Source organism: Talpa europaea (genome assembly GCF_964194135.1).
Source record: "Talpa europaea genome assembly, chromosome: 11".
In the NCBI taxonomy this organism is placed as follows: Eukaryota; Metazoa; Chordata; class Mammalia; order Eulipotyphla; family Talpidae; genus Talpa; species Talpa europaea.
The window spans coordinates 19100702-19123359 of record NC_140078.1 but is presented as its reverse complement, the minus strand read 5'-3'; the positions used below and the strand labels follow the sequence as shown (position 1 = coordinate 19123359).

Sequence of the window (22658 nt, the reverse complement as noted above, 5' to 3'; positions counted from 1 at the left end):
CACGCGTCAGCTGCCCCCTACTCATGGGCTCTACAGTCAGGCCCTCCAAGCCTCAGTGACCTCCAGCCTGCTCTCACCAGTCTCCCTTTTCACCACTCTGCCCCTGAAATGTCCTGACAGACACTGCCGGTTGCTCCCCACACCTCCCAACCCAAGATCTGCCCACACCTCCAGACCCCATCAGCACCTGCCCTGCCTAGATTCCAGAAAGAAGCCAGATACTTAGAACCATTTGGGACTGCAGGCCCCAGGACCCTCCCTAGTGGCTCCCCAAAGTCTTGGGCTCACAGACAGGCTATATGGTCCCTCACCAGGGAAAGACACTCCAAAATCCAGCGGAGGACACAGAGCACCAGAGGAGGGACCAGCTGAGCCTAGGGGCCAATGTTAATATTCGGGACCCCAAAGGCGGGCAGGCCCCCGAGGCCAAGCCAGGGGCCTAGAGGACAGGCACAGTGAAGCACTGGTGTAACTGCCCCAAGGGACGAATGTGGCAGGCCAAGTCCTTTGTGGAGGGGGGTGAAGACTCTCTAGCTCTGCCCCTCTGGATCCTAGGATCTCCTGTGCTCAGAAGATCCACTGTGCACCCCCCCACATCCTGCATATCAGGCTTCTACTGCTCGGGTAGCTCCCAGGTCTTTTGCAGGGATCTATGAATTGGAGATTGGGCATGGGTTGAATTGTATCCTCCAAAAAAGGCACTTTGGTGTCCTAACTTCAACTTATGGACTCATTTGGAAATAGAGGCACTGCGGGTGTAAGTAATCAAGATGAGGTCCTGTGAGAGTAGGTTGGGCCTAACCAGTGACTCGTGTCCTTGTAAGAGGGGACACACACACACCGTGGAGTAGACACAGGCCATAGGGCTGCAGCTGCAAGCTAAGGAACAGTGGATGGCTGGGCCCCACCAGAGGCCAGGAGAGGGGAGAGAGGATACTCCCTACATGTTTCAGCGGGGTCACCAGGGTCACCAGGGTCATGGCCCTGCCGACCCCAGACTTCTGGCCTCCAAAACTGTGAGACAATACATTTCTGTTGTTTGAAGCCACCAGTTTGCAGTGCCTGGTTCCTGCAGCGCTGGGAAGCAGGTACAGGGATGACAGGGGCACAGCCTGCAAATGCATTTTGGTCTCAACAATCCTGCTCCTGGATCCCTGACTCCTTAATTCAAGGGCCAAGCACTGGAGGGCTCAGCCAGTTTTCTGTGGCAGGAAGACAGGACAGTCCCAGAAGGGAGGCACAGTGATGTGGGGTGTCCCTCTTGTACCCTAGGAAGTGTGGAAAGTACAGGGAAGCCACACATGTGCCCCTCAGGGCTGAGCCCAGGGCTGAGCCTAGGGCCGCAGGAATGCAGTCACCCCCCAGGACTACTACTGCAAGGAGCCCAGAGCCCAAGGGACTCGGAAGCCATCCAGTGGCCGGGCCAGGCTGGGCGGCCATCCTCCTTGCTGCTGGTCCTCCTTGCGCACCAGACAGGACAGTTTGTCAGCACAGGGTTCCCTGCAGTGGAGCACGCCTGGAGGTGGGGTGAAGGCGCCCTGGAGGACAGACACACAGCAGGGGTGGCAGCGGCGCCTATCTCTACATGGCTGTGGGCCTCACTCTTGCCTTGAGGTGAACCAAGTCCCCAAGCCGGCCAGCTCACCCCTGCACGTGACCCCCCCCACCACATGTCCCCCCAAACAGCTGCGTTGAGTGTCCTGTGGGCAGGGGCTCTCCCCTACGTCTTCCAGGGAAAGTGAGCCAACCTCAGAGACGAGATCTAGTGCCTGGGGCGGGGCGAGGGATACACAACCCACTCCTGGCTGTGAGACTCCAACATCTAAGAACATTTATTTTCTCCTCCAGAACTCTGGCAAAGATCAACTTCACCAACAAGACAGAACAGGGACAGTCAGGGCTAGTCCCTATCCTCTGTGCCTGGCGGGGCCTAAGCAGGACCCTATGGGCCTGGTCCCATAGGGAGGTCTACCGAGAAGGGTGGTCGCAGAACGGAGCCACACCGCCCATCTCCATTGGGGACAGAGGGGTGGCCTTCAGAGGCCTTGGGGACTGTTCGAAGGAGGAAGGAGTGGAGCTGGGAGCGGAGCTCAGAACATCAGCAGGGTGTTCCGAGACCCTGGGACTGGAGCGAGAGTGGTCTGGGCCTCGGAGGCCGACTAGGGCCGCGGCAAGGAAAGGGAGGACTGGGCCCTTGGGGAAGACAGTGCTCTGGACGCTGGGGCTTCAGACAAGGAGGCTGACAAGGAGGCAGAGCAAGAGGGGGAGAACAGGGAGATGGCGGTGGGCGTGCTCACTGAGGTGTCCCTGTCAGCATTCACTTTCCTCCAGATCTTGAGGGCAAATCTGCCCTGCTGGTCCAGGGCCTTTTGCAAGTAGTCAAGCGGGCTGGTGGGCACCAGTTCATTGAAGCGAAGACTTTGGTAGATCTGGGGAGAGATCTGTCGAGACAGGACAGGGGAGTATTGGGGTGGGGGATCTCTGGGACTCTGAGCAGCTCAGAAACTATAGGCCCTGGGTTCTTCCCACACAAAAGAAGTCCCTGGTGGGGCCTCCCCGGTGGCGCAGCGGTAGAGCGCTGGGTTGCGAAGCTGCCCGCGGCCTCTGCGGCGCCGGTTCAATCCCCGGCTGCTCCCCAGCCACCAAAGGAGGGTCCCACATGGCGCGCAGACCTCTCCTGCCGCCCACTGCTCCCCTCAGCAGTGTACTTCGGTCCTTCTGCCTGCTCTGCTTCCCGCTCTGGTGAATTCTCTCACCCTCCCGCGCTTCTGACTGTACCCAGTGCATGTATAAACAAAACAAACAAACAAACAAATAAATAAATGAAAACATGCCTCTATTAAAAAAAAAAACTTTAAAAAAAAAAAAAAAAAAAGAAGTCCCTGGAGCACCACAGTTGTCTTGGTGACCCCGGCCTGCCAGTTCTGCAGGCCCACTGTGTGCCAGGCCCAGCACTCAATCCTTTGGTACTGGCAACAATCCCATGAGATCAACACAGGCTGTACCCAGCTTAGCAGTAGGATCCGGGTACAAGGAGCCCCCTGCGTGCTCCCACCTCTCCCATCGGGACCCACCAAGCAGGGCTTTGATATCCACGTCCAGGACAGGACAGGATGTGGAGCCAGGTCTCTCGCACTGACTTCCCCACCCACCTGCCTCCTCTGGGCCCACTGCAGAGGCACAGGCCCATAACACCTGATGGCAGAGGGGGAGGGAGAGGCTGGGAGCTGCTCCAGCGAGGGGCAGTCTGGACCTCAAGGCTGGTCTTTTCTTATGCCCCATCTCTGACTGACTGCACTCTTGGCTCCACGAGCCCCTGTGTCTGCTTGGGCAGTGCCCACAGCATAGAGACACGAGCAGTAAACATTCTTGCAGACGCAAAGACTCTGGGAAATGCTTTGGGGCTACCGACAGGTGTCACACCCTGGGGGACCTCCTCCCACAGGCCCAATGGGGTGTATCTTCAAGGACAAAGCTTGTGTCCACAGCCTCAGCCAAGACCTTGGCAAACAATCCAGTCAGACCAGCCTCATTCCAGAACTGTCTGTGGCCCAGAATTCTGTTAAGGACCGCAGGCCCCCTCACCCCCACTGGAGGGCCATGTGGGCACAAGGGTGACCAGTGAGGGAGACAGAGTCCCCAGGCCCCAGTCCCCTCATCTTAGGAGCCCAGTACCTCACCTGGTACCTCATCCAGCCATACTGCACTTTGGTGAACAGGAGCTCAGGGCTCCGTGCCCGGCACTTGGGCTTGTATGCTGCTCCGATGACTTTGCTCTCCTGCAGGAACCAGGGGCAAGGTGAGGCTCAGGCTGAGAATGGGGGGCCCTCTACAGGCCGTGTCCCCCAGCGAGCTTTACCTGCTTGCCCTTGGACTCCCAATTGTGCCAGCTGTTCTCAATGTCTTCCTGGGAGCGCTCTCCAGGCCACAGGGACTTCGAGGCTACTATTTGCAGCTTGGCCCAGGCTTCAGCCTCTGTGTCTCCTTTCCCATTCAGGAGGGCCAGGAGGGCTGCCTGCTCCTGCCGCTGGTACACCAGAGCCTCAGCAAGATCCCCCTTCTCCCTGATGGTGGGTTGGAAGGCGCTTTCCTTCACAGGAGGCCCTCCACGTCATAAGGTGAGACAGCCCTCCCAACAGCCCCAAGGTTTCTCCCTTCCAGACCTGACCCTCCCAACCTTCTCATCCTGCCCTTGAGGCCATACTCAGTCAGGGTCCACCACTGAGCAAGTGTTCAATTAATTTTAGCAAAACCCCCATTTAAACTGGCCTCTAGGGCCTCCCCGGTGGTGCAGCGGTTGAGCGCCAGCTGCAAAGCTGCCCACAGCCTCTGCAGCGCCGGTTCAATCCCCAGCCGCCGGCGAGGGTCCCACATGGCACGCAGACTTCTGCCACGCCTGCTGCTCCCCTCAGCAGTGTTCTTCGGTCCTTCTGCCTGCTCTGCTCCCTGCTCTGGCTCTGGTGAATTCTCTCACCCTCCTGCACTTCTGACTGTACCCAGTGCTTGTATAAATAAATAAATAAATCTTTAAAAAATAAATAAATAAGGTGGCCTCCAACAAGTCCTTTGACTTCCCACCACCCTGTGCCCTTCTATATATAAGCCTGATACCAAATTCTGACCTTACCTGGACCTCCCCTGTAGGAATACTCTCTCCCTTCCAGGAAAACACTGCCTCTACCTTATCTGATATCCCCCCACAGGACTGTAAAGATGTATGCCTTGACAGGAACATGGGAGCCAGATAGGTGCCTGGCAAGCTCCTACTTTTATGTCAAAAACCAACTCCAAAATCTCCTCTCTTATGAAGGCTTCCTAACTTGCTCCACCCAATCATGACTGTCTTCCAAGCCATCCCTACTCTTAATAGTCCCATCGCTTATCACATGGAAGAGCAGTCATGAGTTTGCATGTCCATCTCCCCAAGTGGACTCTGAATTCTCTGAGCCAGGACCTGCAGCTAGATTGTTTGGTATCTCTAGAACCTAGCACAGGGCCTGGCAGTCAGCAAGACTTCAATAATTATTTTTTGAATGATCCAAAATTATTTGAGACTTGGTCAGGAATGAAGGTGGAGCACAAGAATAAGAACCCGCAAAGGAAGGAACAAGTAGAAAGTAGCCTTCCCCAAGAATCAGAGAAATAACACAAGTAGCTGCTCAAGACAGGAACCCTGGGAACTCTCCTGCCAGGGCCTTGCCCACATAGAACAGTTCTGCAGGGAAGTCAGTCCTGGCAAATCTGAACCTAGCTCTGGGGCAGGGTCCCATTTAAGTGCTTTGGTTGTTGTGTTATTGTTGTTTTATCTACTGCTGGTTTGTACTGCTCAGTCTTTCAGCTGAGCTGACTCAGAGAACACAGCCTCTGACTCCAAGATCACAGCTGCTGCCGTAGGGTAAAGCCACCTACAGGTCCTTCTGACGGCTCTCCCCGAATGTGCCCAGCACCATTCATCCCAGGTGAGGCCACCAAGGACCTGGGGAGGCTCTCAGCATCGCATCCCGCTCCAGGCCAGAGGAGACCAAGTGGGCTGTGGTAACTCACGGAAACTCTGGAAGGAAGTCCTTCTGGATGGTATCTGTGAGGTCAGTCTGCCCCTGGACATTCATTCTTAGTTCATCATCCCCAATTATCTCAACAACCTTCAGCCTTTTCCAAATACTCAGGCCAAATGTCCCTGTGATTTAATCAGACCCAATTCAGTAATAAGGTCTGGTGTAGTTCCCTTCCCTCACCCTCTCCCTTACCCCTGACCCCTCTCCCACACTTCGTGATGCCCACCATATGCTAGGCACTATGCTGGCACCCAGCAAATATCTGGAGGAGTCAGACACTAGCCTTGAAGCTCAGGCCCAAAGCATCCTTCCATGCACACAGGATGAGCTGGAGAGAGCAACTAGCAGTGACTGAGAGGCCCTGGGTGGGGCCTCAGGAAGCTCGTGTATAAAGTGGCAATGGCAAAAATGACCCAGTGTCCATCAGAGGTGAGTTTAGGGATGGGGCTGGGAAGGAACAGGCTGGAGTAGAAAGCCGGCAGTGAGAATAGAGAAACACGGGCCTGCTTCTGCGCAGGATATAGTGAGTCCTAGGCAATCTCCTGCTGCAGAATTTATAAAATAGCACAGGTATGCTGTCACATCATATTTTTAAAAATCAGTGGAGAAATGTAGAAGCAAAGAGGACTAGATGAACAGAAGGGAAAAGTTCTTCCAAGAAAAACTGAAATGAGGAGTAACTTTCATCTGAGTCTGGGCACAGGCTGAATGAGCTTAGGTGGAAGGAAGTTACTGGAAAGCAGGGCAAGCAGCAGAGCTCGTGACAGTCATTCTGGCTGGCGTGATAGATCAAGTGTGAGGAGCCCCAGTGCACAGGATGTTAGCTAAGCATGGGGTGGGGGCGGGTGGCAGGGGAAAGGGAAGGCAGTTTGAGCATCTGAGGTTTGGGCCTGAAAGACAGAGTGAGAGCACTGGAGACAGAGACCTGGAGGAAGAAGCCAACAACACACACAGCAGAACCCACCTTTGAAACAACTGAAGACAGTTGTTAGGAGACAGTACGAGCTTTTTGCATGGCCGGTGAAAGGGTACAAACGGGTGTCTACTGAGACCAAATATATATGCCCCATGAGTTAGTAATTCCATGCCTAGATATACATCCGGCAGAGGTCATGCATACATCCCATGCATACATCTGTCCAGAAACAGCTGTGTAAGAATGTTCACAGCAGCATTATTTTTAATAGCCAGAAACAACCGAGCGCCCACCAACAGTGGCAGAGATTACTATAATATGTCAACAACAGGTTACTGTTCAACGATGGGGGTGAAGGATACAACAAATGGTTGAATTGCACAACAGGATGGTGTTTGAAGACAAAGAAGAGAGGCACTGCTCTATTCTCACTACTACATGATTCCATCTGAACCAAGTTCACAACCAGACAAACTCTCTCTGCTTCCAGAGCGGTTGCTTTGGGAGACAGTAGGTAGAGATGGTTGTGGGGGAGAAGGAGAACACCCAGGTTATGTCCTGTTACTTGATGTGACGGTGGCTGTAAGGGTATATGCTTACTTGCTGAAAATTCCCCAAGCTGAAACCTTTCCGTTTGTGTGCTTTTCTTTCTGTCATAATGCAATGATTAAATAGAAAGGAGTGTACCTTATCAGTGTACCTATATATTATAGTTATAATAAATAATTTGCAAAAATATAAAAAGGCAAATAAAGTTGGGTGGGTGGACAATTGGTGGTTGAATGGACAGACTGCCAGATGGACAGTTGGGAAGACTCACATCTTATAATACTTTTTGAGTAAAACAGCTGCTGTGGCCTGCAACTCCCACCTCACAAGATATAAGGTTTATGCCAGCTTCCGTTCTAACTGGGCCAGGGCCAGGGAGAGCCAGGGGGCATGGCTGAACTTCAGCAGGACCCATACCAATGGCTTCACCGGAGAGTTTCCAAGCCTTGACATCCCAGTCCTGGCCGGCACTGATAACCACCTGGAAGCTGTCCACATACAGGATTTCGGCCACACTATCCAAATGGCCCTTCCAGGTAGCCAGAAGCTTGGGGGGAACCAGGGAAATGGTTTGCCCATCCACAACCTACAGGGGACAGAATAGGAGAACTACTTACACCAAGATACAGGTGATGGTATGATCAGACCCAGACAAGGAAATAAAGCATTGTTAGTACCCCCAGAAGTCCCTCTCATGCTCCACTCTACTCCCTCTACAAAGATAATCACTTCTGATGGTCTATTTTGTCAACCTTTGTACGTTATATAAATAGAACTATAAAAACATACAATATATTTTCCTGTATCTGGCTTTTTTTTACTTAACTCACTTGTAGTGAATTGTTATAAATTATTCATTTCGAGTGACAGTGTATATACCACAATTTATTTTTCCAGTCTAAACAGATGAGGATTTGGATTTTTTTCAAATGCAGAGTTATTCCAAATAGTAGTTCTATCAATATTCTTATTGACATTTTTTAGCGCATGGATTTCTCTTGGTGTAAACCTAGGAGTGGAATTGCTAGGTCATGGAGTAGTCCTGTATTCAGTTTTATAACTACTGCCCAACAACAGCTCCCAAATGTGAATACACTAATTTATATCCCTAACAGCTATGGAAATTTCAGTTGCTCTGTATTCTTGTCAACATTTGGTATTACCTGTCTTTTATCTTTAGTCATTCTGTTGGGTATAAAGTGGTATTGCATTGTAGCTATAACTTGCATTTTTGTGATAACTAATGAAAAGGTTTTCAACTTTATCAGTCGTTGAGGAAATATCAGGTGATTTTTGAATAATGTAAATATAGTACCTACTCAGAAAAATACATATTTTTATTATTTTAAAAAATAATTCACAACTTCAGGGTCCTCATGCAAAGATCAAAACCCCTGGAAGAGAAGAGGGTGTGTGTTGAAGAGGGTACATTTTTTTTTTTTTTTATAAATTTTATTGTTATATTCCCCATACAATTGCAGCCCCCCATTCTGACCCCAATCCCTCCCCTCCCGCCCCCGCCCCCCTAAAAGTGTCTCTGGTTCATAGTTTTTTGTTGATTTTGATTTTCACTTTCTTATAGTTATTCATTTTCCTGGTCCATTATTTAAGTTTTCTAGATTCCTGCTATGAGTGAGACCATCCGGTATTTTTCTTTTTCTTTTTGGCTTATTTCGCTGAGCATGATCCCTTCCAGCGCCATCCATGTTGCAGCAAATTGCATGTGTTTATCTTTTTTGAATGCTGAGTAATATTCCATGGTATATATGTAAGAGGGTACATTTTGTTGGGTGTCTGCTTGTGTTTTACTGGTTCATAGTAATCTCTGGTTAACAAAAATCTTCCCTTGAACAGGAAACATGAAAGACTTAGAATCTCAGCAAGAAAATCACGGTCTCAGCTCATTAGCAGGGTTCAGTATCATTTTTCCCAGTAATTTTCCTACCTCCTTCTCCTCCAAGGGGATGTAGTATGGAAGGTTGATCTGGGCCTGTTCAGGAATTAAAAACCGGAACTTGTTTACTTCAAACAAAGTCTTTTCCTCTGTGGGTTGGGATGACAGCTTTTCAGTGAACACGCAGTAATCTTTGATGTCCCAGATCTAGGCACAAAGTGTGGGTTAGTGGCCAGACATCCGTTGACCCCAACACCAATTGAATCTGTGGGCCCTTCCCACACCATTTCTCTTGACTGTGGGGGAACAGCTCTTACATTTCTGTGAAACCAGACACATGGGGCCCAATGGATCTTCTAGGCCAGACCTGATAATTAGTATGCAGAGAGGGTGAGACAGGCCCTAAGACAAGACATTCTTGCTTCGTGTCTCACTCCGACCAGTTTCTGAGACAGCTGGCTTAGATACAAGGCCAGGGATGAGGGAGTTTAGGCAGAGAACGAAGTACCACAGGAGAAAGCTTCTCTGAGGAGTCTTTTGAACCAAGCCCTCCTTTCACTGGGCACACACCAAAGCAAGAGAAGCTGTCTGTGGTAACTCACCCTACTCACCACGGTTTTGCAAATGAAACTTGTAGCCAGCAGAGGTAGGCACTAAGCTAGGGCCAGGTGGAAAAAATGTAGTCAGGGCTTGGCTAATGCCAGCCCCTCAATCCTACCTCCAGTTCTTCCTCACCTTGATGATTCCTTTACAATCCCCTGTGATAAGGATCCAGTCATTTTCATCAGTGGCCATGGCACCCACCACGATGTCCCTATCGTTTCTGAGGTCCACAGGGAACTTCCCCAGCATGCCTCCAGCCCCATGCAGAGACCATGCATAGATGTAGCCATCGATACAGCTGCTCAGCAGGGCGGCCGTTTGTGGCAGGCGAGGTCTGGTCTGCAGGAAGATTATCTGTGCAAGAGAGGAGAGCCCACAGGCACCTGGCCATTGTCAGACTTTGCTGAGGGACCTGGGCATGTCACCACCCCCACCTGGTCCCTCATTTTCCTAAATGCCCACTGAGAATGGGGATGGGATACCACCCTTCCTACCTAGCCAGCAAGGGGGAATATTTCACTGGGCTGTGAGCTCCTGTTCTTCTTTGCTCAGTTTTACCTGCAGCAACTACAGTGGCGCCTGACACACAGCACATGATTAAGTAATGTTTTTTGAATGAAGACATGCAAAATTGATTTATCCTAAGATTCAAACAAGATTTTCCAGGACCTTAACTCAAAGGGATCTGGAGAGCAAACTCATTCCTTTTCATGCACATCTACAGGGAAAGACAATATTGGCCAGCCAATCACACAAAGAGAGACAGAGAGAGAGAGGACATCTCTTCCAGTCACAGAGCTGGCAATCTCACCAGTAGACATTCATTCCTTTACATGCAACTCCTAGTCAAAAACTCAGTCAAATTCATGTTGTAAATCCACATTACACTAAGACCCTCCAAGCCAAAGATTAAAAATTCCAAGGAATTCCCAGCAGCGGCAGTACAAAGAATTAAACTTCTGAAAACAAATGGATCTGGAATCAGGTCCTCATATGGTCATTTTCTAGCAGCGAGAATCTTGGCCAAGTCACTTCACCTCTTTGAGCCTCAGCTTCTTACCCATGAAATGAGAATAGTAATAGTGTGTAGGACTGTTTGAGGTATGAAGTCAAAGCAATTCATGTAAAATCTTAGGCTCACTGCCTCACAGGTATTAAGGCTTCAATAAGTCTGAGCAGCCACTTCCTATAGACTGAAATATGACACATATCTAAACTTCCTAAGAGTACACTCCTCATGCTAGGGTTTTAGCTGGGAAATAGACAAGAGATCCAATGTTTATGTACAAGGGTAGCCGTGGAAACAAATCTATAAAGGAAAAACTTAGAAACCTAAGTGTCCACTGACAACAGCAAGCTGGCTGCACAGAAGCGGTACCCCACCCAAGGTACCCCAGAACATCACGCAGATGCAGAGGCAGGCTGTGGCTCCACACAGCGACATGGAGAGGATGAACAAGGCACCGGGTGGAGAAGAGCAAGCTGCAGAAAAGTATATGGATAATATGCTCCTGTAAGGCTAGAAGTTTTTTGTTTTAATGAAGGGTATGTATTAATTTCTTTTTTTTTTTTTTAGAAGAGCTATTTATTTATTTATTTACTTTTAAGATTTATTTATTTATTTATATAAGCACTGGACACAGAAGAGTGGGAGGGCGAGAGAACCCACCAGAGCCAGAGTGGGGAACAGAACAGGCAGACTGATGAAACACACTGCTGAGGGGAACAGCAGGCATGGCAGGAGAAGTCTGCACGCCATGTGGGACCCTCGCCAGCGGCCGGGGATCGAACCGGCGCTGCAGAGGCTGTGGGCAGCTTCGCAGCCCAGTGCTCAATAGCTGAGCCACCAGGGGAGGCCCAGGTATGTATTAATTTCTAATGAGAAAGAGAAAAGTGCTCTTTCTTGAATGTTCCAAATAAGAGGGCCTTTGGGCATGATGCTCCCTCTGCTTGGACTCGTAAGCACTGCATTGAGCAGCCCCACCTAAGAGTCCACCCAACGCCCACCCAGACCCTGCTAGAGCACAACCAACCTTCTCCACCGAGGCATTGGGCTGCTGCAACTTCTTCTGGAAATCGCCTCTTCCTCTTTCAGATTCTTTGAGAATTGACTTGAGATCCTGGGGTGTTACTGACGACTTGGGGCTGCCAGTGCTGGGAAATTTCTGGAAAGCAAAATAGGCCTCTCGGGTCATCATGAGAGCTCTCCCTACCATATGGGGAGACAGAGAGCAGAGGGAGCTACTGAAAAAGCTACAGAGCGAGATGAGCTGGAGGACCAAGAAGAAGCCAGGATCTACTTCCAGTTATAGGTGCTTTGCTTTGTGTTCCCTCCAGGTGCTGCCCCCAAACTTGCAGACACAGGGGTCTGGAATTAGCTGTGCTCTGGGGAGGGGCCCAGGCCCAGGATTGAAGGAGCAGAGCAGGTTGGATAGGATGGGCTGATCAGGGAGAACCCTGCTCAGCCCAGCGCACTCAAGACAAATGTGCTGTGAACCTGTAGACAGTCTGGGAAAAGCGCCTCTAGATTAGGAAACAAACACACCACAGAGGAACCCAGGTGGCAGAAGCGGGAGGGTGGCCCCCAGATTCGACTTGCACTCCCACCTTTGGGTGCACATGCACGCCTGGCTCGTTTCTGGGGTGTCTCATCACTGGTGGGGCCGACATCATGTTCCTCCGCAGCCTGGCATTGCCTCTCGCCCTGGCTAAAAGGCTCACGGGCTTTGTCTTTGGTTTTTGTGCCCACTTATCTCCACAGGGTCTTCTAGACTTTTGTCTCGCCAGCAGGTTGTTCTCCCCTTCTTGCATCTGAACCTGGGAGAAAGCAGCCCCTGGAGTACTACAATGCCCCAGAGGGAAATGCAGCCCCCCTAGAAGCCCTCTGGGGGCCCCAGGGCTAGCTTCCTAGAAACTGAGCACCCTTAAAGGCATCAAACCAGAGCTTCGAATCCCACTGTTGGGCCAATCACCAATACCCTGAGTACCCAGACAGGAGATGGCTCCCAAGAGGACTTAGTCTCCCCAGCTGTAAAATGGACAATGGTTTGCAAATACTGCCAAGGTTGCTTTGATCTTAATGAAAGGTCAAAAGTGTAAAATAGATTTTTGAAAGTTGAGCTGATCTCGGGGAAACCCCTGCAATAGCCTCCAAGCATCTCTCCACAACAAAGTTTGAAAAATTACTGATGAGGGGCCTCCCCGGTGGCGCAGCGGTTGAGCGCTGGATTGCGAAGCTGCCCGTGGCCTCTGCAGTGCCGGTTCGATCCCCAGCTGCTCCCCGGCCACAGGAGGAGGGTCCCACATGGCGCGCAGACCTCTCCTGCCGCCCGCTGCTCCCCTCAGCAGTGTACTTCGGTCCTTCTGCCTGCTCTGCTCCCCGCTCTGGCTCTGGTGAATTCTCTCACCCTCCCGCGCTTCTGACTGTACCCAGTGCTTGTATAAATAAATAAATAAATCTTTTAAAAAAATTAAAAAAAAAAAGAAAGAAAGAAAAACTACTGATGAGGTGACGCTCAAGGGCCCTTCAGCTTTGATCTGCAAAGAGAGTAATTCAGAAACTGCGTGGGTTTCCTAAGTTCCTGTCAGTGGGCCCGGAATGGTAGTATGTAACAGTGATGGACAAGAGGTGAGGCCACCTTCAAGGAAAAGGTGATCTTCTATCACCTCCAGGCTTCAGAGTAAGACTACCTGCATTTGGATCTATCTATCTAGCTGTGTAACCTTAAGAAAGATGTTTATCCTCTCTGTGCCTCAGTTTCCTTAACTGTCAACTGAGGATAATTATAGAAACTACCACATACCTATCGAGCTCCCAGCCTCCTCCAGAACAAGTCACCACCGCCCCCCTACTTCTTGAGGTGCTCCCTCCCTCCTACACTCCCTTCTCCCCCCACTCGCCCTCATGATTCCACCCCACAGCTGAGAGAGGGGAGAGAGCGTGTTCCCTTGGCCATACCTTCTTCAGCAGCAAGGGCAAGGGGCTCTCAGAGGCATTGTAATTGAGGATGGGCCTGAGCATGTTGGCGTTCCAGAAGAGGATGTCCCCATTGTAGGAGGAGGTCCCGATGAACTGGTTCTGGAATTTGGCCATGCTCAGGATGTCCTCCGTGTGGTAGGTCTGCGAGTGTTGGCACAGGAGCACCGGCTTGGTCTTGTGGAACCTGCGCGCATGGGAAGGCCAAGAGGTCATCTTTAATGTTCTACTGGGGGAACATCACAGCTGTTAGGATTCTGGGAGCCAATTCAGAAATGGACACCCTCCCATGTCAGGGCAATTTGAGGCCCTGCTCCACTGACTTCATTGATTAAGCACCTGCTATGTGCCTACTTTAAAGGCCCTGTTTTATGGGCTTTAGATACACTCACAAATTTACCCGATTCAGACACCTGAGTAAGGATTAGGTTTTAAATTAAAAATGGGGGCCTCCCCAGTGGCGCAGCGGTTGAGCGCTAGGTTGCAAAGCTGCCCACAGCCTCTGCAGCGCCGGTTCGATCCCCGGCCACCGGGCGAGGGTCCCACATGGCACGCAGACCTCTCCTGCTGCCTGCTGCTCCCCTGAGCATGCACCTCATCAGTCCGTCTGTTTACTCTCCGCTCTGACTCTGGTGAATTCCTTCACCCCCCCGCATCTCTGACTATACCCAGTGCTTGTATAAATAAATAAATAAATCTTTTTAAAAAATTTAAAAATGAAAGAACATGGACTTAGAAAGTTTCTCTGATAAGGAAGGGGCCTTCCCTGTGTTGCTGCCTCTGTCTGGAATGTTCTTCCTAGCCCAGTCCCTTTGCTGCTGCACTGAGACCCATCCTCACCCTTCAGATCCTACACACCCATGACATTCTCAGATGAGTCTTTCCTGACCACTGCTGAGACTAAATCAGATCTCAGATTCTCCCCCATAGAAATTGCACTTTTTTTTTCCATTGTGCTCAAGAGAATTTACTGTGATCAAATAAGTTATTTGGTTGGTGTCTGCCCCTTCCTAGAAGCTCTGGGAAGACAGAGACGCACAGTCTTGCTACCCATCTCCAGTGCCTCACACAGAGCATGGAGCATACTGGCAGCAGGGGTGATGAATGGATGGATGGACAGATGCTGATGGACACTGACCATTACTATTTCCTGCTTGGTGCTGCAGCCAGCAGCAAAGCTAGGAATGGAGGGACCCATCTGAAGATTGGGGAGGAGAGGTAGCTGCCTCACCCACCCAGGGCATCCAGCCACTCACATGAAACAAGTGATTCTCTTACTCCACCCGGTCACGTAGAACACTTTGTTCATATGGATAATCGCGCTAATCTGTTGAAAGTGAGAGGGAACAGAACTCTAAGGCAGCGCAGAGAATACGGCCCCAGGCCCCGAGAGTCTTGCTGCTCCTGCCAAGCCAGAAGCCAGGACTCTGTACCACCATGAGCGGCGCCTGGAGTGCTCTCGTGCCCGCTACCTCATCCAATGGGCTCGGAAGAGGAAAATCAGGGTAAGCAGCTGAGTCTGTTTTACAAGAAGATAACTGGAAGACAAACAAGTAAGTGATTCGGCTGAGGTCAAATTAACGGTGTGATGGGATCTGGACCAGTACTCCCAGCCCGGCTTCTGGGCCCGGTGCTCCCCCGAGCTGGTTAAAAGGGCCGTGCACAGGGGTTAGTAGCAGGCCTGGCGCCGAAGTGCAGCTGCTGGCTGTGTGCTGTGCCCTACCCAGAGACTGTCCCTATAACCTGCCCTGACACTCCCCAAATAGCTGCCCCCACTGCTAGAAATGCAACGCAAAGCTCCCGTGTGCAGGCTAAGAAGTAGGAGGGAACTAAAGGAGCGAGGTAGCTACGCTGTGGACAGTCGCCGGGGACAGGCGCTGTCACTGTCTCCCCTTCCTGGCAGGACACCCAGGCTCAGGCAGCCTGAAGCCAGGGGGTCTGACACAGACTTTCAGGGAGGGGAGAAAACTGCTTTCCTCCTCCAGGCACCCCCCCCCCAGCCCCAGCTGATGGGCCAGACGCACCTCCAGCCCCTCCGGGTTGGGGAAGGTCAGCAGGCACTCGCCAAGGCTGTAGTTCCACATCTTGAGGGCGCCGTCGCGGAAGCCAGTGAGCAGACATCGCTCCGACTCATCCAGGGTCATGGCGGTCAGCTCCATGGACTGGTCACTCGTCACAGAGAACTCCATCATCCTCTGGCCTGTCACGAGCTCCCACACTGTCACCAGGCCATTCAGGCAGCCAATCACCACCTGTGAGGAAAGGGGTGCTGGGGTCCTGGGGAGGAGCGCACCCCCCCCTTCTGGGCAGGCCGGGGCCAGCCCAGCTCCCACTCCATGCGCTGAGCAGACAGGCCTGGGGGGCGGCCGCTGCCGGGTAAGCCCCTCTGGCAAACAGGCCTTCCTCTGCTCTGCAGCAAATGGCCGCAGCTCTTTTAGAAGGAAACTTCTAAAAGAAATTTGGGGAAATTCCCTTTAATTCAGAAACAGCATTTATTAGAATGTATCTAGAGAAAAAAATTCTCTAATTCAAAAAAAGACTTTTATTGAAGCATCATTAATCATGGGGGGATAGAAACAGGACACACACTAGCTGGCCCCTAAGTAGGGAAATGTTGAGCGTGAAGCACGGACACCCCACCGGTGCCACATTTTGCTGCCATCACAACCATTAAAATGTAACAGCAATGAGTGAGGGATTCCAGACCAGCCCTCCAAAAAGCCTGAGGTATCGGGACATGGTGCCAGGAGCCAGGGCTAGAAGGCAGCCCACAGAGGCCACCCACTGTACCACAAGTGCAAAGGAGGGGCCCCAAGGAGGTGTCTCCACACCTCAGAGACCATTTGCCCCCAAGATCGCTGCTCAGGACAGCAAGCTGCCTCCCTCCCACAGTGAACAGTCAAACCAAGGCCTCCCTGCAAAGTAGTGCCCAGGAACAGCACCCAGCCTGGGGCTCACAGAGAGCAGCCCACACCCCATGTTTCATCTCACACTCTATGTGAAAGGCTCCTGGGCCAGAGCGGGTCAGGGGCTGGCAGGTCGGGGGAGCCAGGTGACCTGCAGCCCAAGTGGTGGCGTTTTCACCTCACCTGTGGCCAAGCCCTCTGCAGGGCTGCTTCTCACCCCAGGCCATGCTCCCTCACCACCACTGAAGCTATGGGTCCTTCCCATGGATCACCCACTGGACATGGACCAGGCTGTGGGGAGGTGTAAGTCCTGGCCCTGTCGTCCAGCACACCTGTGGCTTGGAGTCAAATTCCAACACACTCACCTGCTTAAAGATCTTGCTGTAGAGGAAGGTGCACAGGTACCTGCCGACCACCTTGGCCTTCTCCCCCACCTTCATGGGCCTCTGGTGATCCAAGTACCCCGTTAGGATTCCAATCTGCAGTTGAGGAGACAAATAGCTGGACAGTCAGAAGGCCTCTGCATGACTGGCCCCAGGGGGAAACTGGCAATAAATTGAGACATCCTGTAGGCCTGAGCCCAGCAAGGCCCCTCAGTTCTTCATTATGCCTGCTGCTGGCACTTCTCTCCCCTACGCCTAAGTCCAGAGACCCCACACCCTGAGATCAGGGGCCTAAGGCCTAGTGTTGCTCAACCTCCAAGGTCTAAATCCAAGGTCCCTCGTATAACTTCTGAGAAGTCTGAAGCCTCAATTCAATGCCTCCTCCTTCAAGAAGCATTCCCTGACTACCCCCTGCCCTGGGCTGGACTGACGACCCTGCCTCTGTATCTCTGAAGCATCTCACATATATCTCTATCACAACACATAGCATTTTCTACTGGAGTTAGCTGCTCTCCTTCTACCCTGTAGGTTTCTTAAGGGAGAGAGCACTGTCTAATTCTCTGCTCCTGACAAAGAGCAGGGGGTGATATTGCTTGACAATCTAACATGAACTTCAAAAATCCATTCTGTTCAACAAGTGCTGGCAGCCAGCCGGACACTCAGCAGAGAAGAAGGAACCCAGGACCTCTCTCCTCACGAAACTGCCGTCTGGGGGAGAACAAAGGGAGCATATACATGGCTTGGCCGGGTGGCCTGCTCAACTGAGCATGCGGGATCTCAGCAACGCTCCCCCTTCCTCCAGCCACAAAGGCAACCTCGCCTCCCTTTCTAAACAGAATCACCCCATCGGCCAGCTGCCAGTGATCCTTGCAGCTCCCATCTTGTCATGGGTCCCATTGCCAGCCTGGTCAGCCAGCTGCCCGTGCTTCTCCCAGTCAGTCCTGTCCTCCATGGCCCAGACAGACCACACCCGGGCACCAGCCAAGTCAGAACTCATGCGAGTCTTTACGTCAGTCTCTCCACCTTCTCTCCTTCAGAGGGGCTGCTGGGAGTGGGCCCTCCTGGAGGGGGCACTCCTGCCCCAGCCCGGGCATCCTGGTAGGCCCAAGAGGAGAGCCTGAAGGGTATAAGGGTGGAGAAAAGAACCGAGAGAGCCAAGGCACAGAAGGTGCCAAGCCAGGGCCTAGAAAGCCTACCAGGAAATCCCAAGAGGCAGAAGACTCTCGGGCCAGGTTACAGAATCCAGCAGCTCTGTCTTCATGGAAGAGCAGTCTTGGGAGGGACAGGATGTGACCACCCTTGGGTGTCCCATGGGACTGGAGACCCTGCCTCCCCCTGGCCAGACTCACCGAGAAGGTGCTGCAGATGAGGGTTTGGTCAGCCCTGTGGAAGTAGGTGCTGGTGATAGGGAAGCTTCCCAGGGCAAAGAACTTCCCGCTGAGGGACTGCAGGCACGTGTACTCCTGCAGGTCCCACACTCGGATGTTCTGGGGGACAGGAAACAGAATGCAGGAGGCTGAGAGGGGTCTGTGGGGTCAGGCTGCACCTGAGGCCTGGATGCTCCTGGGGCGCACCGAGCAAGCCCATTGCCCTGAGACCACGTATCACCATCCCTCGACAGAGATGCTGCTCTGCTCAGAGGAAGGAACCGAGGCACGCTGCACCCCAAGCTTCCCCCAGGCCGCTATCCTGCCTAGGCAGCTGATGCTCAACAGCTGAATACGAACCCCCAGCAAGGCAGCTAGTGCCCCTGCAGACCCTCACCAGCTCCTGCTCCAACTCCCCCCAAGCAAAGCCACGCACAACACAGAGTGGACCAACACAGTTGCTGAGAAGACCCACCTGTCCCGAGTGGCCCCCTCATGTTCATCCCGGGGGGAGCTGTTCCTAGGGACCCCCTGTGGGAGGGAGTCTCCCAGGACCCTCTTTGCCCAGAGACATGGACTGGAGTGGACCGGACACCGGTCCACCTTCTGGCTGTGCCCAGTGCTGACCGTGAGGGCTCCAGCAAACCTGTCCCCCTGCTCCAGCTTGGCATCCTTTGGCAAAGGTGCTGATGCCCAGCTCCCAGGGCTGCTAGGAGAACTCTACACAACCTAAGTGTGAAGGTGCGTTGGGGAGGGTGGCCTGGGTGACCCACGGGCCCCGACAGCTCTCGATCTACTGAGTCCCAGAAGACACTGCCTTGTTCCCTGAGGGAGGGCATCTGGAGCCGTTGGCCTGCACCTCCACACTGGTCGGAACACCTGAGCTGGGGTGGAACCTGAGGCAAAGGCTGTAGAGAAGCTAAGTGACAGGGACTTTGAACAGCGGGAATCCTGGGCCTTTAAGGAAGGTCCAGTCAGGCCCTGACAACCCAGACGACCAAGAATATCTCACTAGAAAATCAAGAAGTGAGTTCAGTCTGAAGGGAGGAGAATGGCTCCCCTACTAAGTGCCAGGCATGGCAATGCTCTTTTATTGCCAGTTCTCCTTTAAACTACCAACAGCCATTTCTATGGATGAGGAGACTGAGGCTCGGGAAAGAGAAGGGCTGTGCCCAGGACCATGAAGTACAAAGCCAGACTGGGCAACATGGGAACCTGGCTCTGTGGACTGCTCACACCGGGCCGTCAGACCCCCAGGCGCCCTCACAGTGCTCCCACCTGGCACACCTCCCTGTAGGCCCCAGTCAGGTGTGGGGCCACAGGTAAAGAGCCCACACCCTTCTCCTGGGTCTCAGACTCCCACTACCGTCAGCCTCCTGGCTGGCCCAGCTCGATCACCAGCCCTGAGGCCGCCGTCTTTCCTGGAACAGGAAGAGCTGGGGGGCTTAAGGGCCAAGCTTCCCAAGGGCAGCACCTTGTCCTTAGAGATGCTGAAGAGCACGCTGTTCTTGTCGCTGCTTATGAGAATGTGCATCACTGACGTCTGATGCCCCTTCAACATCCACACCGGCTTTTTCGAGAAGGGACTCCAGAGACGGATGAGGGGGTCATAGCCACCAGTCACTGCAGTCAAAACGTGGTTTTATCAGCCCCCCGGGGCTACACCCTGACCTCCAAGGACCTCAGACCCCAGCTAGGTTTGGCAGAGGAGGGGGCGTCACTACAATCCATCCCTCTGCCCCTCCTGCCCACCCACACCAACAGGCTAGGTGGCGCCGTGTCATCAAGCCACCCCTGTGCCTATGAACAGGGTGGTCAGACACAGCAGGGCCTTCTCGCCTCTGATGACCCCCATGCCCCCGGGAGCCTTCACCCCAGTTCTGACAGACCAGTAGCTTCTGCATGACTTGAAGATAACTTACCCAGGAAGTTCTTGTCTGCACAGTAATCAAAGCAAAGAATCCCTTTTCTTAAATTGATCACTGAAAACCTACAACAGCAAATGGGTGAAGCTGTGGGCGGGGAGCACTGACTTCAGGGGTGCCTCTGAAGCCTACTTGGAGGAGCTGGAGGCAGACCTGCCGGTGGATCCACTGAAATACACTGCTGAGGGGAGCAGCGGGTGAGACAGGAGAGGTCTGCTGCGCCATGTAGGTAGCTCCCTGGCCTGGGATCAAACTCATACCCCTGTGGCTGGTGATAGCTTCACAGCACTGAGACTTTAACCCCTGTGCCACCAGGGAGGCCCTGAGCTGAGTTTTGAAAGGACAGTTTGTACAGAAAAATCTTGAAGAATGATTATAAAAACCATTACTTGAAATTATTTCAGGTTGATTCATTCATCCAAGAAATATTCACTGGCTCCAAAGTCTTCCAGGATTACAGAGGCATAGATGAGATAGCCCTGTCCTCACAGAGCTTCCGTTCCAGAGGAACGCAGCAGGCACAACAAAGGAACAGGCAGGGAGATGTGTATTTACAAATGACGGCAAGTCCTGCCGGTGATTTTTGTAGGTGATAACTGAAAGCAATGGCTGCTGGCCAGAGAAGGGAATGGAAGGTCTGAGGGGCTCACAAGGGTCATGGCAAGCAGTTCAGGCGGGAGATGCCCATGGCTTCAACTAGGTGTTGAAGCGAAAGAAGAGAGGGGAAGCAAGAAGCGCAGTTCCCCTCCACCCCACCTCCGCTCCTGGGTCCTCCGGCCAGCCGATTCATTGCTGGCTCCAACCACCTGAAGAACTAAACTCAGGCTGGTTGTCAGATGCAGACCCTCAGGCCCACGGTGTCTTGGAGGCCAAGGCAGAGTTGGGTTGCAATTCCAGATCCCACCTGCAGAGGTCAGCACCAGAAAATGGTGCCAAGCAAGCGGTCAATGGTGCCACCTGCCGACCAGTATGTGTACTACAGTCAGACAGGAAGGAAGAGGTGCGAGAGTGGAGGGGGCCGGTGCACCAGTGTATAAATATATTCTCCAACCTATATATATATAGGTTGGAAATATATAGGTCAAAATATATCTCAAGGGCCTCCCTGGTGGTGCAAGTGGTTAAGACGCAACCTATGAAGCTATCCGCAGCCACTGCAGCACCAGTTCAATCCCCGGCTGGCCAGGGAGCAACCCACATAGCACAGCCGACCTCTCCTGTCTCGCCCGCTCCCCTCAGCAGTGTACTTCAGTCAATCTGCAGATTCTGCTCCCCACTCTGTCTCTGGTGAATCCTCTCACCACCACCCCCCACCCTGCACCTCTGGCCTGTACCCCTGTTCTTGTATGCATAAATAAACAAAAATAATTTTTTTTTAAGAATGTATTTGGTTGGGCCTCCCCGGTGGTGCAGCGGTTGAGCGCTAGGTTGCGAAGCTGCCCACAACCTCTGCAGCTCCGGTTCGATCCCCGGCCACCAGCGAGGGTCCCACATGGCCAACCAGCGAGGGTCCCACATGGTCCTGCCGCACCTGCTGCTCCCCTCAGCAGTGTACTTCGGTCCTTCTGCCTGTTCTGCTCCCTGCTCTGGCTCTGGTGAATTCTCTCACCCTCCCACACTGTACCCAGTGCTTGTATAAATAAATAAATTTTTTTTTAAAAATGTATTTGGTCATCCAGATAACCAAAATGTACTTCTCATATACATTTAGTTTTCATGCACAGTTCCGAGCTCACAGCTCCCAAAATTTAGGAATTTCCTTGGTATGCAGTATTAAGAGGGTCTCTTGTGTTAGTGAAGAGAGTCTCTTGCTGTGTTAGTGAAGGTGACTTTTGGAAAACCCCTGAAGACGGGGCTGCCAGGGAGAACAACATGGAATGGATGCTGGGGCCTTCAGGAAGCGGAGTGGGGCTAGAGGTAACTTCAATTTCCAATGGCCAAAGAATTAATCCACTAAGTCTGTAATGAAGCCTCCATAAAAACTCAAAAAGGAGGGGTTCAGAGAGCTTCTGGGTTGGTAAACATATGGAGAGTTGAGGAGAATGGTATGCCTTTTCCCCAGACTTTGTCTTATGCACCTTTTCCATAACTGTTTCTGAATTATATATCCTTTATAATAGGCCAGTGATCCAGTGAGCAACGGTGCTTCCTGATTTCTGTGAGCTACTTTAGCAAAGGAATCAAACCTGACCTGGGTCCTGGGAACATCCAATCTACAACCAGTTGGTCAGAAGCACAGAGAGCAGCCTGACTCGTGACTGGCATCTGACGTGAAGGATGGTCTTGGGAAACTGAGTCCTTTATCTCTTGAATCTGAGGCTGTCTCTGGGCAGACAGAGTCAGAATTGAGCTGAATTAAATTGAATTACTGGACCTTGCTGGTGTGTCCAAGAATCACTTGTTGGTGTGGAGAAGCATCCACACTCACTCCGGTCCAGGAACCCTAAACTCTAGAGTAGTCAAGGTCATAGACACAGAAAGAATAAGGTTGCCAGAGGCTGGGGGGGTGGGTAGGGAGAATGGAGCATTATTGTTTGATAGATAACAGAGTTTGTTTCACAAGATGAAAAGAGTTAAGGGGGTG

General features: G+C 52.1%; 1 protein-coding gene across 1 annotated transcript in view; it reads right to left on the bottom strand.

Annotated features, from left to right (window-relative positions):
- Positions 1 to 1370: 1370 nt before the first annotated feature.
- The window catches only part of EFCAB8 (EF-hand calcium binding domain 8), a gene marked incomplete at both ends in the record, with an annotated part of 44521 nt that continues 23233 nt past the window's right edge, over positions 1371 to 22658 (bottom strand). The window contains 17 exons of the mRNA XM_084246657.1: positions 1371 to 1538; positions 2298 to 2441; positions 3681 to 3779; positions 3860 to 4064; positions 5545 to 5677; positions 7438 to 7606; positions 8966 to 9121; positions 9650 to 9871; positions 11551 to 11682; positions 13476 to 13680; positions 14750 to 14820; positions 15518 to 15745; positions 16765 to 16878; positions 17806 to 17877; positions 17979 to 18269; positions 19624 to 19772; positions 20072 to 20139. Coding sequence (XP_084102783.1) covers positions 1371 to 1538; positions 2298 to 2441; positions 3681 to 3779; positions 3860 to 4064; positions 5545 to 5677; positions 7438 to 7606; positions 8966 to 9121; positions 9650 to 9871; positions 11551 to 11682; positions 13476 to 13680; positions 14750 to 14820; positions 15518 to 15745; positions 16765 to 16878; positions 17806 to 17877; positions 17979 to 18269; positions 19624 to 19772; positions 20072 to 20139 — 2626 coding nt within the window. The remainder of the gene's footprint in view (positions 1539 to 2297; positions 2442 to 3680; positions 3780 to 3859; positions 4065 to 5544; positions 5678 to 7437; positions 7607 to 8965; positions 9122 to 9649; positions 9872 to 11550; positions 11683 to 13475; positions 13681 to 14749; positions 14821 to 15517; positions 15746 to 16764; positions 16879 to 17805; positions 17878 to 17978; positions 18270 to 19623; positions 19773 to 20071; positions 20140 to 22658) is intronic.